Below are 15,714 nucleotides of genomic sequence, written 5' to 3'. Positions count from 1 at the left end.
TAGATAATAGTGCAGTTTTAATTTGGAAAATTCTTTTTCTGGCAATTTGGAAAAAAAATTTTCTAGCTTTTATTGTTTTTATGTAAATAAGAAGTAGATGACAACTGATGTTTTTTAAGTCAATTTTTTGACCTGAGATAATTATTATATAAAAATTTATTTTTCACCTTTACTATAAAATGAAACTAGTATTTATAATTATTACATTTCAAAGAATTTGAACTGTTCAAAAAAAAAAAAATTATTTCAATAAAATAAACAACCATGGAATTTCCACAAAGTCCTGCTGTTACATGATTAATAGTTATTCTATTTGTAGACCGACTTATATTTTTGCTTTTGGCTTATACAATTGCAATAGTATTGAAAATGATTGTCTTACACAGTTATATTAAGTGCAACGGCAGGTGGTTGTGGTGAAGTGGATACTCTTCCCTTTTCTATCCTAATACAGCACATTCACTGAATGTGTTCAGCCAGATTTCTTGAAAAGAGGAAGTTTCTAGAAATATCAAATTCACAAGCAGTCTCAAGTCGCATTGTGTATGCCATTCAGGTAAGGTAAGGAGAGAACTTGAATGCCTACTAGATGCCTACTAGTGTCTAAGGTTTTTCTGTACAAGAGTTTGTCAGGACAACCAGGCATGAGGATAGTTTTCTCTACAAGTAAACCTTGACTAAATATTCAAAATCACATAATATTTGCATCCCAAATAAGATCTCCTCGGTATGGATAATCCACACGGGCTTATACGAGTAATGGTGCATCTTCTTCAAATGATGTTGCTTATAGTAAACTGGATATTCCACCAGACTAAATGAATTCTTACCCTGGAATCTAGTAACACCAAGAGATTACACAAAAGGTATTTTATGATATTTAACTGGTCAATTGAAGAGAAGAAATTTAATCTCCTTAAATTCTTTACTAACTCAACATTTGAAAGGTAAAGGAGAACTTTACTGTACTATTCCAATATCTATGTATCCCAAAGAGAGATCAAGTGTTAGCTCCAGGATGGGGTCCCTTGATGTCTGAGAACTTTGACTGAAGTTAAATGAAACAAAAAAGGTGAGGTAATTTTAACAATGTTATTTAGGGGAGTTTTTTTTTGTTTGTTTTCATTTTTTAATTTTTGCATCATTTCCTTTAACTGGTTATTTCCCACTTTGTTGTAAGAACTCAGATACATACATGGACTTTAAGTCTATATTCATAAGACCCTCCCCTTGATTAGGGAAACCAAACTAGAATCTGACAATCAGGACTTCATGTGCTTCAGACTAAACCTGCATTAGTCACATATTTTCTCTACAATTCTCCCTCGTCACAAGACTGTACTCTAATCAACCACGTCTCTGACAGCATAGATACAACACTCTCTATGATAGCACCCAAATACATGGATCTGTTAACTTTAATTTCCACCACAGTAACTGGCTTGGTTTCTCTAGTTACATAGATGCAGCTGTAGCATCACACATAACTTTTCTATATCCTATTCCCTGATAAAAGACAGTCACGTTCCCAACCAGATCATCAGGACTAGCAAGCCTCACTTCTAGACCTATTTCTGATGACAATTTCTGAGGATTGTGTAACAAATGCCCATTGCCGACTCAGGAGTGCTGATCACATTGTGCTCACACTATAAACTCTGGACTCCAAATTGAAGAACTATCGCTCAAAACAACAAGATACTACAAGAAGGCTGACTGGGAAGCCATCAGGGATCACATCAGCGATATTCCATGAGGAAATATCTTTTCTTTTCCACAGGAACAGTGTGCAAATGTGGCTACTGAAAGGTTCAAAGCAGCAATTGAAGTACATGTTCCCATATGGAAGTTCTATGGCAAACCCTACTCTCCTCAATGGTTCACTTCTACTTACGCAGCTGCCATTGCTCAAAGGTAGCATGCATTCTGCAAATTTATCCAACATAAGTCCAGTACACATAGACAAAAGTGTATAAAAGCTAGAAATAATTGTAAGAGTGAAATAGCCACAGCTAAGAAAAGACATACCGAAACCACCAGTAAACATGTTGAGTTGCAGAAATTAGGAACTCGTGATTTCTGGAAAATTTATAACAGCGTAGTAAATAATGGACAGTCAACAATTCCACCATGATCCAACAACCTTGAGGTTGTTTACATGGCAACAAAGAAGGCTAACTTGCTTGCCCAATGGTTTGCCTCCAACTCCACTTTGAACTCAGCAAACCACTCCCTCCCAAATTTTTCTTTGCAGATAGAAACCACACTTGATGATCTAAAAATTATCACTTCCCAAGTTCGTGATATCATAAAAACCTAGACACCTAAAAGGTATGTGGGCCTTAAAAAAATGTTTTGCTGAGGTTGCTCTAGTTCTCTCCAAATTCTTCAACAAATACCTTACTGAATCTTGCTTTCCTGACTGCTGGAAAATTGCTTCTGTGGTACCAGTTTACAAGAATCCTAAGGAAAGAACTGACTCATTAAATTATCGCTCCATTAGCCTCTTCTCTCTCTTTACCAAAATCTTTGAATCCTTACTTAATCAAGCACTAGTTCACTACTTTATGGATACTAAACTTCTTTCTGACCAACAGTATGGATTTAGGCAAGCCATTTCTACTGCAGCTATCCTAACTGTAATATCTAAACATATATACCACACACTGGCTAAGGCAGGGGAAGCTAGGGAAGTAGCCCTAGATATATCTAAGGCCTTTGATAGGGTATGGCATGCTGATCTTCTCACCAAAATTAGATCAAATGGTATCACTGAATGAATACTTAACATAATCATAATTGTCCTCAATGATTGTACATCAAAACACTATGATATAAATGCAACTGTGGCTCAGGGGTTAAACCTTGGATATTTATTATTCCTCATAATCATAAATTACCTCCCTGATAAAATTGTCTCCAAGATGGTTTTATTTACTTATGACACCACATTCTTTTACAGACACGAGGAGAACACATATCTAAGAAAATGGCTGAAACCTTAGAAGAAGACACCCAGTCTGCAGTGGAATGAGGACATAAATATATGGTCACATTCAATGCTACCAAAACTAAGCTTCTTTCCTTTAATAATTACAAGAAACCTCCTCAACCACTAATAACCATGGCTAATGATACATTACCTGGAAGCTTTTCATTCAAATTTCTTGGCTTAACGTTCACAGGGAATATAAACTGGAATAAATATATCGAGAGCATTGCCAAGCCTGCTGCAAAGAAGGTGGGCTCTCTCTCTCTCTCTACTGTGTTAGAGAGTTACTTACACTTCAGAGCATCCTGTATCTCTAGAAAGCTACCATTTGTACATGCATGAAATATTGTTGCCACATTTGTTACTCGTCTCTCACTCCTAGACAAGACTCAAAATAGAGTTGCCAACCTAATAGGTCTTGTATTGTCAACCAAACTCCAACCTGTCCCATCGATGAAATGTTGCATCCCTGTGCCTATTTTACAAGTATTTTAATGGAAAGTGCTACAACAAATTCCAAACCTTTGTACTCCCTAGACATAAATACTCCTTACTAATCTGACAAGCAGCAAAATCCCACCCCTACACTGTAGAGATCCCTAGATGCCGGAAATTCTTCTACTCATATAGTTTCTTACCATGAACTGCTAGAATTTATAATTTCCTTCTGGGTCCCTGCTTCCTTGACTGTACTTACATGGAGAAGTTCAAGTGTAATGTGAACATACACCTTGCTGCTCAACTCCCTACATAGTATCCCTGCAGATTTTGTTTCAAATAGTAGCCCCTTACATCCACCTCGCATTGTACCTTGTTTGAGATGAAAAACCATTAAAAAAAAAATGTTGCTGTCCTTTTTCATATATAACACTTAGCATTCCCAAATTGTCACCCATCTGGTACTGAGAAGTCTCAATGTTGCTTAACGCTAATGATCTATGAGAAGTGGTTCATTGTTTATTTTTGTTTAAAGGCATATTTACCATTTTGGAGTTATTTAATGCTAAATCCAGTAATTTTGGAAAAGTTTTTATGCTTCAAGTTTTTTATGTCTTCAAATATTTATTCATAGAGTTTGGTTTGGTTGTTTTGTTTTACAGCATATCAACCCTTTATGGGTTATTTAATGTTGAGTCTGTTATTTTAGTAAAAGTTTTCATGCTTCAAGTTTTTTATGTCTTCAAATATTTATTCATAGAGTTTGGTTTGGTTGTTTTGTTTTACAGCATAGCAATACTTTCACTCTATGTGGTCCTAAGTACTGGATTCTAAAAAAAACTGGGAAAACCAGTGTCAACAATAGAATCAAGCTGGTCAAAGATCATACTATACTAAATTATATGAATTTACCAGGGAAAAATCGTACATTTTTTTATTATTGATTATATATAATGATGACTGGGCCTCCAAATTTAACATAAGTAATGAGAATAAAAGAAAATAGTTAACAAAAATATAAGAACATATGAAATAGACCAGAAAAGAAAGACGAAAATAGAAAATATAAGAATATAGATTAACGATAAAATGGGATCAAAAATTTAGATCAAATCAGATCAAATTGAGATTTCATAACTCAGCAAGTCTAGAACTTTTATTAATTGCATTGACTTATAGATTATTAGAAATGTTCTGATGGTTGATCAAAAAGAAAGGAGAAAAAATCAATAAAATTTATTGTTACTATAAATGAACATTTCATTCAATTTGACATGGATAAGAATTAGAAATTACACTTTTTTGCTAAAAATTCAGATTAGAGGTGGAGGGTGTGCAATGGAGAAAATAGTAATCTATTTTTATTGTAAAATACAGCTTTGAATAGTGAGAATAATAAATATTCTTTCTTTTGATCTACAAGAAAAAAGAGGCAGAGAAAAATGGTTACTATGAAAGCCTGATTCTTATTAATACAAAGTGGTTCTCTTGAAGATGTTAGCTCCTAAATGAGGCAGATATTTACACATTATATTTACACATGATTAGTTTTGTACATTTTTCATAAAAAAGCTTTATTCCTTTAACAATTGCAAGAAACCTTCTCGATCACCAATTGCCATGATTAATAACACTACCTGAGGGTTCATTGTTCAAACTTTTTGGCTTAACATTCACAGGCAACATGAATTAGAACAAATACACTGAAGGCTGCTGCAAAGAAGGTAGGGTCCCACTACTGCAGTAGAAAATTCTCACACATGAGAGTATCCTGTATCTCTACAAACTCATCATTTGCCCATGCATAGAGTATTTTGCATCTGGGCTGGTGCATCTACCGCTAGTCTCCCCTTCTTAGACAGGTCCGAAAAAAAAGTCTCTAATCTAATAGGTCCTGTACTAAGTGGTTGTAACTAGAGAAACCAAGTCCCTGTTCCATCACTGAAATGTTGAATCTTTAAGCCTGTTCTACAAATACTTTCATGGATAATAATAAACTTGTAGCACTTGTGCCCTCCTGATGTAAAATCCCTTGACTAACTCGACAAGCAGCAAAATCCTAATCCTTCACTGTAAAGGTGCCTAGGTGCTAGAAAGTTTTCTCATCTAATAGTTTCTTCCCACAAACTGCTTGACTTTGAAAATTCCCTCGTTTTCTGCTTCCCAGACTGTACTGACATGCAGAAATTTAAATGTAATGTAAACATATATCTCGCTGCTGGACTCTCTAGACAGTGCTCCTGTAGGTATGGTCCCAAATAGTAGCCTCTTACATCCAAGTAGCTATATGCCTTGTTTGGGGTGAATATGAGTATTAAAAAAGTCAAATTAGTTTGCTGTGCACATCATTTTTGTGTGCTCTTTTAATATGCTTTTCCAGATTTATGCTATTTAATAAATCTCTAAAAATTAAAAATTTAATGTAAAATATTTTATTATTTGTTTTTGTTTGTTTTTTTTACTAAATAATAAACTAAGATAACACAAAACACAGGCTGATCTCCTCTGGATAATCCTCATCCATGGTCAACGTAAATAGAAGGCCGTTTCACTAAAAATCACATAACCTGCTGACGTCATAAAATAAAGTACAACACTCAAATTGTTCTACTCTAGAATTCTCATACCACTTTTTTGAAACATCTAAAAAAGATTGAATGCTATTTATTGAAGATTTTTTTAGTTTCTTTTTAGAAACAAAAACAAAGCAAAGAAAGATTTTTTTTTTCAAGTTGCTGAAACATTTTAACCTTTAATCATAACTTTTAATATTTGAAAAATAAAATTTTTAAAAAATCTGAAAACAAATTAAAAATTCTTCTTGAACACTCAATAAATCAGAAAATCAAATATTTTAATTAAGAAGTGAAAAAAAGAACGAGAAAGGAGTAAATCAAACAAATGGAGAAAGAAAGAGGGTAGACAACTTTAACTTGTCACCACTATGAAAAACAGACAAAACTAGCTGTGGAAAAATGGTTGGCTCATTTGGAACTAACACTTTCAAGATAATAAGATGTTATTGGGTAAGCTGATCTACCCATTCCAGGAATAATGGACTTACCCACAGACAATAAATATAGTTACATCTAACACATCATTAGGTAGTGATTTGTCACAGTTATGACCCCCAGAATTATGATGTGTACATCTGTAACCTACTTTTGCTACTGCACTTTTTGTTAACTATACCACTGTGTCTTGGTTATTGCTGGCCTGCAATACAATGCTTGTGAGGATACAATTAGACTGGGTTAAATGGAGAAACGTGATAGATCATTTGAATCATCTATAACTTTGAAAGTCTGAGAATTTTTGTTAGATACATAGTCTACTCTTTTATGAAAAGACTTACCTTTTTAATGGAAAAAACATTTTTTTTAATAATAAATCATGATTTATCAAGACTAAAAACCCTTTGAGTTAATATGATGATAGTTGAATGAAAGGATTGAAGATGATTGAAATTTAAAAGATTTGATGATTTTTGAGGTTTATGACAAATATTTATTGATATTAGATTCGAAGATGACTATGTTGTAGTTTTCATAAAAGCAATTTTGTGAAAATCCAATCTATTGTAGCCATCATGCAAGTTCAGGAGAAAAATGAGAAAAAAAGCATTAGATTTTAACTTTGTACAAAATATAAAAAAAATTATAAATATGCAAAATATTTTGTATTTTCTCTCTTTCTTTCCTTATATATATACTAGCAAAAGTACCCGTCATTGACTGAGTTCAAAAACAGCCTACAGAAAATGGACTCTGATTTATGAAAGTATGATTGGTTATGAAAAGGAAGGGTTGTAAAGAGATCGCTTCGAATTTGGGGGTATCAAAACCAATGCAAAATATGATGAAAGTAAAAATAAAATAGATAAACCCCTTAATTTATTATACCATACCTGTTCACACTGAAACACTTATCACAATATTCTGTGGATCTATATTAAAAAACATTGTTAAACTTTGTGAAATATTTCCATTCTATGGAGGTCAGGCGCGAACGAACACCCCATAATTTTATTATACACAAAATTGCTTATTATCATGTATATAACATATTCTCTTTGTAAGGAAACATCATTTTGTTGGTCACTCTTGGCTACGAATGGAAAGAAAGTTGATATAAAAATATATTTTCGCAAAAATTATCTTTATTTTCATCATATTTTGCTTAGGGTAAAATTTTTGAGTATCAAAACCTATCTTTTTACAACCCCCTCCTTTTCATAACCTATCATACTTTCATCAATCACAGTCCATTTTCTGTAGGCTGTTTTTGAACCCAGTCAATGACAGGTACTTCTGCTAGTATATATATATATATATATATATATATATATATATATATATATATATATATATACTTTGGAGTATATTGCAGCAACTAACTCACAAAATGTATGGCAAAGTTTGTCAACTAGTTGTGTTTGTTTTTTGCAGCAATGACAGGGCAAATTGATCTACAGTGTAAATTTGCAAGAATTGTTTTTTGATTTTTGTAGTTTATTTCTTTTATTATTTTTTTATTTTACCAATTCGTTGTCTGACTTTTGCTGATTATTTTGTAAATAAAAATTAATTTGTTTTCCCAAATATTAATCTGTTGTTACTTGAACTTAAATTTAGTGAGAAGTTTAAGAGAGTATATTTTTTTGTAAGAAACGATTTATAAAATCAAATGGTGCTTATTAAAAATTGAATTGAAATATATTATTAGTTGATAAAAATCAGTAAGTTTAACTGTATATTGAATAAAGATGAAGATCTAAAAGTCTGGCAAAAAAATTTTTTTTTTTATACCATACCTTTTCAAAACATTTCAGTTTTGGAAGATAGATTGGTTTTTATAAAAAGTGAGGGAAAAATTTTAATTCTTAAAATATTTTATAGAAATTAAATTTTATTTTAGAAACATCTTTAGTTTCTTCAAATTTTGTGTGTATATAAGTTTCCGTTTTATTTTTGTTGCGAGTGTGCTGTGTGAGAAAAGAGAGAGTGTACGAAAGAGTTAATGAGTCAGACAAAGTTATATTTAGAGAGAGAGATGGGTAGAAAATAAAGAAGGAAGAAGCAGAGAGAGAGAGAGAGAAAAGGAGAAGGAAATGGAATACAAGAGGCTGAGAAAAATAGAGAGGAAGAAAGGAAAATAGAAAGAGGGAGAGGGTGAGAGAGATACAGAAAGAGAGAAGAGTGAGAAAAGAGTTAAAATTATGAATGAATGAAAACAAATGAAAACAAGATGAAAATCAATTCTCATCAATGATAGTTTAAAGGCTGCAAAATTATTTTCAAAGTTCTGAAAGGTCAGGATGTCATAAACAACTTAGACATTTTAATTATTAATAGATATATTTAAGAGTGATTTTAAAACTATAAAGCTCTCATAAAGTAAATTCTTATTTTTGTCACATTAGTTATTTCAAAATATATTAAAACATTTTCCTTTATTGTAAAAGAATAAAATGAATGTTTTAATAAACAGATTTCAAATATTACAAACTCTGTCTTTTTTTTAATTTTAGGATTACAAACTTACAATTTAACAACCAATAAACTTTTTTAATACATTCTCCAAATGATGAAATCAGTATTTTTCAGTGTTTTTTTATAACAGGATTTGAAATATATAACAAATTTACAATTTAACAAACTATAATTTTTCAAATGAGAAAATTAATGTTTTTATAAATTTACACCTTATAGTAATTCCGTATTCAACAGTATATTGCTAAGGAATCATTTCTTATACGAAAATACCATAAAAATCCTTGTAAATGGCTCTTGAAATTAAATAAAGTACGGCACAATCATGTTGAGACACCGGTTCTCGCTAGATCACCAAAGTTCAGAAACGTTGAGCCTGGCCAGTACCAGATGGATGACTATTTGGGAAGGCTAGATGCTGCATGTATCTTCTGGGAAGGTTGGACAGGAGGCCAGCATCCTCACCCCCCAAAAAAAACTCACTACAAAAGCATCTACGAATATTGTGGATGGCCTATGCCCCATCAGGGGCTCAACGCTATGGAATAATGATAAACCGATACATTTTGTTTTAATTAATTTTTCAGTTTAATAATTAGTTTGTGTACTTTTTTCAGATTAGCACTGCTCACTAGTGCTGACACAACATTGACATCAGATTCGAAGTTTGATTATAATCATTTATCAATTATATAACAGGCAGTTGCCTGTGTATATTTCTCAGCAGTCATTCAATGGTCAAGGAGAAAATTATCAATCTTTTCTTGCAAATAAAAACAAGAAGAATGGGGTTTATTTTCAAATGAATATATCAAGTTAAAAAATATTTACTTTTATTTAGAATCCTATTACCTTTATGTCTTTTTAATGTATAAATTATGTACATGTTTTTTTATATGTTTGCTTTTTTTTACACAATATTAAAACAATTGGTAAAACTTTTCCAAGGCACCCCCCCACTAATCGTAGCCACATGCCACAACTGCTTGCAGCATTATCAGGCTCATAAATAAATAGTTGGTCTATGGAATTAGGATTGGCTAGTCATACTGTGTTACCTAACTCAGAATCAGCAAAAGTAAGATGCAATGGTCAATGATGCTATCCATGCGTGTGAGAAACTCAACTCAACCCAACCATAGATATAGCCATTACAAGTACAAACTCTACTCTACAGCATTAACAATGAGGGATTAAATCTATGAATAATGTATTTTTTTTATCGTGTTTGATATTTTTTAATTTAAATATTGCTGTCACTTTTTATTTGATTTGTAAGCAGATTTAAAGTGATTTTTTCCCCACAATTATGATGAATGCCTAATTAATGTTAGTTTTGGTTGTTATATTTTATGGCATATCAATCTTTTCTGGTCACTTAATGCTGAATCCAGTAATTTTGGAAAAAAGATTTTATGTTTCAAATTGCTTATATTTTCAAATATTTAATCATGGTGTTTAGTTTGGTTGTTTTCTTTTAGAACATATCAACTCTTATTATTAATTATTTATTTAATGCTGAATCAATTAATTTTGAGAAAAGTCTTTATGCTTCAAGTTCTTTATATCTTCAAATATTTATTCATGGTGTTTGGTTTGGTTGTTTTGTAAAGAGAAATTGTTTTTGTTTTTGTAGAACATGATTGAGTTTTACAAAGATAAAGGGAAAGAATAGCATCAATGTTTGATGCATTTTAGGTTAGGAAGCCTGAGCTAGTAGCATCAGAGATTACCAATTACTAAAATAAAAGGAAAAAAAAACAATTGGATCATATTTATCTTACCTGTGGGTGACTGAACAGAACTACCCGATTCTACACAGAAGCCAAGTACGGCATGCATAAAATCCACGCTATCCTGGACTGAATGTTTGCATACAAAATCTCGTAAGTATTTCCGAAATAAAGATGGATTTCCCCTTTGTAGTCTCTGTAAGCAATTCTGTCCTTTTATACGCAGATGTTCTCCATTCACTCCTCGAACGCCATCACCACACCCTAGTGGACATCCAAGGGATTTATATATTCTGGAAGAAAATTTTAAATATAATAAATCCACTGATGACATCAGAAAATTAAAGTATTTCAACACTTTTAACCAGACAATTAAATAAAAATGTAAATAATTAAATATAAGAAAAGAGTATGCTTCCAAATTACTAGAATTGTCTGCAAGATAAATTCAGTTTGTAAATGACATTCTTCTGAAGGTTGAAAGTTCAATCCTCAGTACATGCAATACTTGTTTTGTTTTTTTTCAATTTTCTTATAACTTTGTTCAAGCTGGGGATGAAGCATCCCACCAGATGCCAAACATTCACCTGCTATCTTATATATTCTAACTGAGAGATCTTTTTAAGATTCTGGCTCTCTCTTTAAGTGCAACTGTTTGAATCTATCTTGCATCTGGTTCACAGGGTATATTTGCTAGATAGCTTTTGAAATTCTTTTTCACAAGTCTGATTACTTGTATAATTACTGGAATGATAGAGATCTTCCTAAGATTCCAGTTTCTTTTTATGTAATACATAAGACCTTGGTATTTTGTTATCTTTTCCCTCTCAACTCTGTTTAACCCAGTATCTTTGGAGATACCAACTTCTATTAATACTCAGAATACAACTGCGTATTACTTAAGACTTTTATCCAGAACATGGTTGATGGAAGGAGAGCTTTGTGTGGCAGCATGCATTGCATTTGGGCATAGCAAGTGCAACTTTGGTGTGATTGGGTCCCATGCATTGAATTAATGGCTGAGTGATTTTTCTGGAAAAGCAATTTTTATGGAGAAAGGTTTGAGATGCCAAAATGCCTGAAGAATAATGCAATTTGCATATATGTAATACCTATAATTGTCACATTGAATAAAAAGAGCCACAAAGTTCTTGGAAACGATGTACTTAACATAAATTCTACCAAATTCATGTCATAAAAATTTGTTGTTGAAGCTGCAAAAAAATGTTCAGCAAGGCCCAGGCAAGATAATGCAAACCTTGGTGAGAAAGATGAGCATCTAAGTAACCAACTATGAATAAAGCATTGAATGAGGATTTTCATAAAGGATGTTTAGGGAGAAATTTGATAATATTTTTACACTCTTTCATTTAAAAACCATTTGCAATATTTAATAGTGACTGTTTCTATGTATTACCTATGGGTTTGACAGCTGAAGACCATGGCTAACTGAAAAGCACCAGAATATTAGGAGAGAGTAACCTGCCCTGTAATGATTCATGTTAAATTAAAAATTTGAATATCTTAGTTGCAGCTTAGAGCTCCTGCAACATGTTGAAGGCTGTGAGATATAGGCTGGTGAATTATGACAGAGATGTGAAAGCAGCAGCTAGGAGAAAGGATCATAGCATCATAGCAGGTGTTTAGAAAAAGATTCAGTAAGGTTCAGGTAAAATAGTGCAAACCTTGGTGAGAAAATAAGCACCAGAGTTGCAACTATGAAAAAAGCACTGAATAACAATGTTCACTATTTTTCAACAGGAGTTGTAAGAAACAACAACTCATTGCTAAGGTTTAAGAAAAATGGCGTATGTAAGCCAAGAAATTCTTTAACAAAGTCAAATACCAAGTCAACCAGGGATACTTTGGTTTTTCTCAGACGAAAAGAACATCTACTTGGACCTACATCTTAATATGCAAAACTACATTTTTGAAAAAGGACTCAGTATAGAAATCTGAATTGAGTCCGAGTCGCTCTCCACTGTTATGCTATGTGGAGAGAAAGACCAAATATATGTGGCAGCCGGACTCAACTTAATGTCACATCTTCAGAAAAACACAGCAGTGGCTGTTTGAAAACTTCCACAACTTTATCAGTACTAAGATTTGCCCTCTCGACCCAACCCATCTGAATGCAACTCCATAGAATATTATGTGTGGGCGCAGTTGAGACAGACACTAACTGTATCGCCTGCAATACAAATGATTATCAAGATTAAAGTGGTATTCAGACATTCCTCCAAGAGCACCATGAAGGCCGTATGCTACAGGTTGAGGTGCCTCTTGGAAACTGGTGGAAGCACAATAGGGCTTCTTCAGAAAGATCCAGTAGGGCTTCTCTAGAGAGATCCACTTTAAATTTTGAGAATACATCAATTATTGATGAAGATATATTTTTCTTTCCTTTCCAAAAATTGATCCCAAACATCCTGTATGAGAGGTGTTCAATAACTAATGCCACATGACCCACTTCCAACTGTTTCATCTAGTTGAAATTTTGCATGTGCAATGATTTATATCTCTATGGGTTATGTGGCAAATTATAGCTCTGAGCTAATTGATTGCAGTTTCTGATGAGGCATCTGTCAGTCAAGTTTGGGGATGCTATTTTGGAAGATTGGCACGTGACTATTTGCCAAACATGCCAAGAGGTCAAGTTAGTACAAGGTCTGTGGAAATTCATGACCATTTTTATATGCATAAGGTGTCTGTCAGATGAATCCTCAGGTTGCTGACACCTTTCCAAAAGTGAAAACTCTAAAGAAGACAAGAATGTAACCTCCTAGTAAGAAGTTATACTCACAGTGTTCTGGGACCAGGATGAAGTAGTGATGACAAGTTCCTAGCAAAGGGTACCACAATCATGGAAGTATTATGCTTCGCCTTTTTTTCTTTTTCTTTTTTTTTTTTTTTTTTACATTTTCACCTCAAACAAGGCACATTGCCACTTTGATGTAGGGGGCTACTATTAGGGATACAGGCTACAGGAGTACTAGGTGGGGAGTTGGGCAGCAAGATGTCGGTTCACATTACACTTGAACTTCTGCATGTCAGTAAAGTTGGGGAAGCAGGAACCTGAAAGGGAATTCCAAAGTCTAGCGGTTCTGAGGAAGAAATTACTGGAGTAGAAGGCTCTCTCACATCTAGGGATCTCTACTGTGAAGGGGTGGGATTTTACTGCTTGTCGGGTTTGTCGGAGGTATTTATGTAGAGAGGGTACAAGTGCTTGTAGTTCGTCGGAACATTCACCGTTAAAGTACTTGTAGAGCAGGCAGAGAGATGCTACATTACATCGATGAGACGAGTTTAGTTTTGGCAGCATTGAATGTGACCATCCATTTTTGTCCCCATTCAACTACAGATTGGAGGTCATCCTCTAGTGTTTCTGCCATTTCTTTAGATATGTGTTCATTTGTTCATTTGTTTTCCTGTTGGGTCTGTTATAGAGCGTGGTGTCATCAACATCTCACAGACAATTTTGTCAGGGAGGTCATTTATGAATATTAGGAATAATAGAGGTCCAAGGATAGATCCCGGAGGCACTCCCGCATTTATATCATATTGTTCAGATGTACGACCATCAAGGACAACCTTGTGAGAAATTAAATGAAGCTATCAAAAAGAGGAGGAGCAAGATAAGCAAATGTATCCTCTTTCTGCAAAACAACTCTCTGGTTCACAACACACATTGCCAGATCAGAAGCACAAGTGTATGTCTATAAAATCTTTTCCATCCTCTCCACTCTCCTGACTTTGCACCCTCCGACTTTCACCTCTTCCCATTCATGAAGTTGTTTTAGGAAGGAAAGCGTTTCCCAAATGATGCAGCCTCGATTTCCGAAGTTGCAACATAGCTGGAAGATCAAAATAGGGTGTTCTACAAAACCAGTCTGTATTAAATGATGGGAGAAATGTGTAACTCTGGGTGGTTTCTATGTAGAGAAAGACTAATAACTATGCCAAGTTTTGTTGCTCTAATGTTATCAGAAGTCAGTTAGGAACATCACTTATTGAATGTCCCCTCATAGATAAATATCCAATATGCCCTAACCTGACAATAAGATACTTGGTTATAATCTATTTTAAAAATTACTTACTCCAGACCAGATGACTGGTAATATGAAATATTTTCTGAAAATCACCTAAAGAATTGATCCAATAAAATATCACCCCATTAGTCTCCTCCCGCTTTTGGCCAAAATATTTGAATCCATAATTAATCAAGCTCATCTATAACCTTACAGCTGCTAAACTCCTGACCAACAATCAATATGGAGTTAGGTAAGCCCGTTCCACAGCAGATATCCTAACTGTAGTCTCTGAACATATATACCGTTCACTGGACAAAGCAGGGGAGAGTAGAGTGGTAGCCCTCGATATATCTAAGGCTTTTGGCAGGGTATGGCACAAAGGTCTTCTAAGGAAAATCAGATCATATGGTATGACTGGAAGAATACATAATGTAACTAAATCCTTCTTAAGTAAGAGAAAAATCCAGGTTGTCCTTGGCGGTCGTACATCTAAACAATATGGTATAAATGCGGGAGTACCTCAGGGGTCTATCCTTGGACCTTTATTATTCCTGATATTCATAAATGACCTCCCTGATAAAATTGTTTCTGAGATGGGTATATTTGCTGATGACAACACTCTCTATAACAGCCATGAGGGGAAAACAAATGAACATATATCTAAGGAAATGGCAGAAACACTAGAGGAAGTCCTCAAATCTGTAGTTGAATGGGAACAAAAATGGATGGTCACATTCAATGCTGCCAATACTAAGTTTGTTTCCTTCAATAATTACAAGAAACCTTCTCTACCACCAATAGCAATGGCCAAAAACGCATTATCTGAAAGTACTTCCTTTAAACTCCTTGCCTAACATTCACAGGGAACATGAACTAGAATAGATACATCGAGAGCATTGCCAAAGCTGCTGTGAAGAAGGTGGGTTCTCTCTACGGTGTTAGAAAACTACTTACACTTGAAAATATCCTGTACCTCTATAAGGCCACCATTCACCCATGTATGGAGTACTGTTGTCACATTTGGGCTG

The 15,714-nt window shown here is 33.8% G+C and overlaps 1 protein-coding gene across 2 annotated transcripts in view; it reads right to left on the bottom strand.

The window, feature by feature from the left end:
* LOC145286230 (protein unc-80 homolog) overlaps positions 1-15,714 on the bottom strand; it is a 542,234-nt gene that overhangs the window by 458,832 nt on the left and 67,688 nt on the right. For both annotated transcript variants that reach the window (XM_080135050.1, XM_080135051.1), the window contains exon 4: positions 10,707-10,948. In XM_080135050.1, coding sequence (XP_079991176.1) covers positions 10,707-10,948 — 242 coding nt within the window. The remainder of the gene's footprint in view (positions 1-10,706; positions 10,949-15,714) is intronic.

Source organism: Euprymna scolopes, chromosome 10 (assembly GCF_053919585.1).
Source record: "Euprymna scolopes isolate OS-2025 chromosome 10, ASM5391958v1, whole genome shotgun sequence".
Lineage (NCBI taxonomy): Eukaryota > Metazoa > Mollusca > Cephalopoda > Sepiida > Sepiolidae > Euprymna > Euprymna scolopes.
The sequence above is the reverse complement of the archived record's forward strand: the minus strand, read 5'-3'. Positions and strand labels throughout refer to the sequence as shown.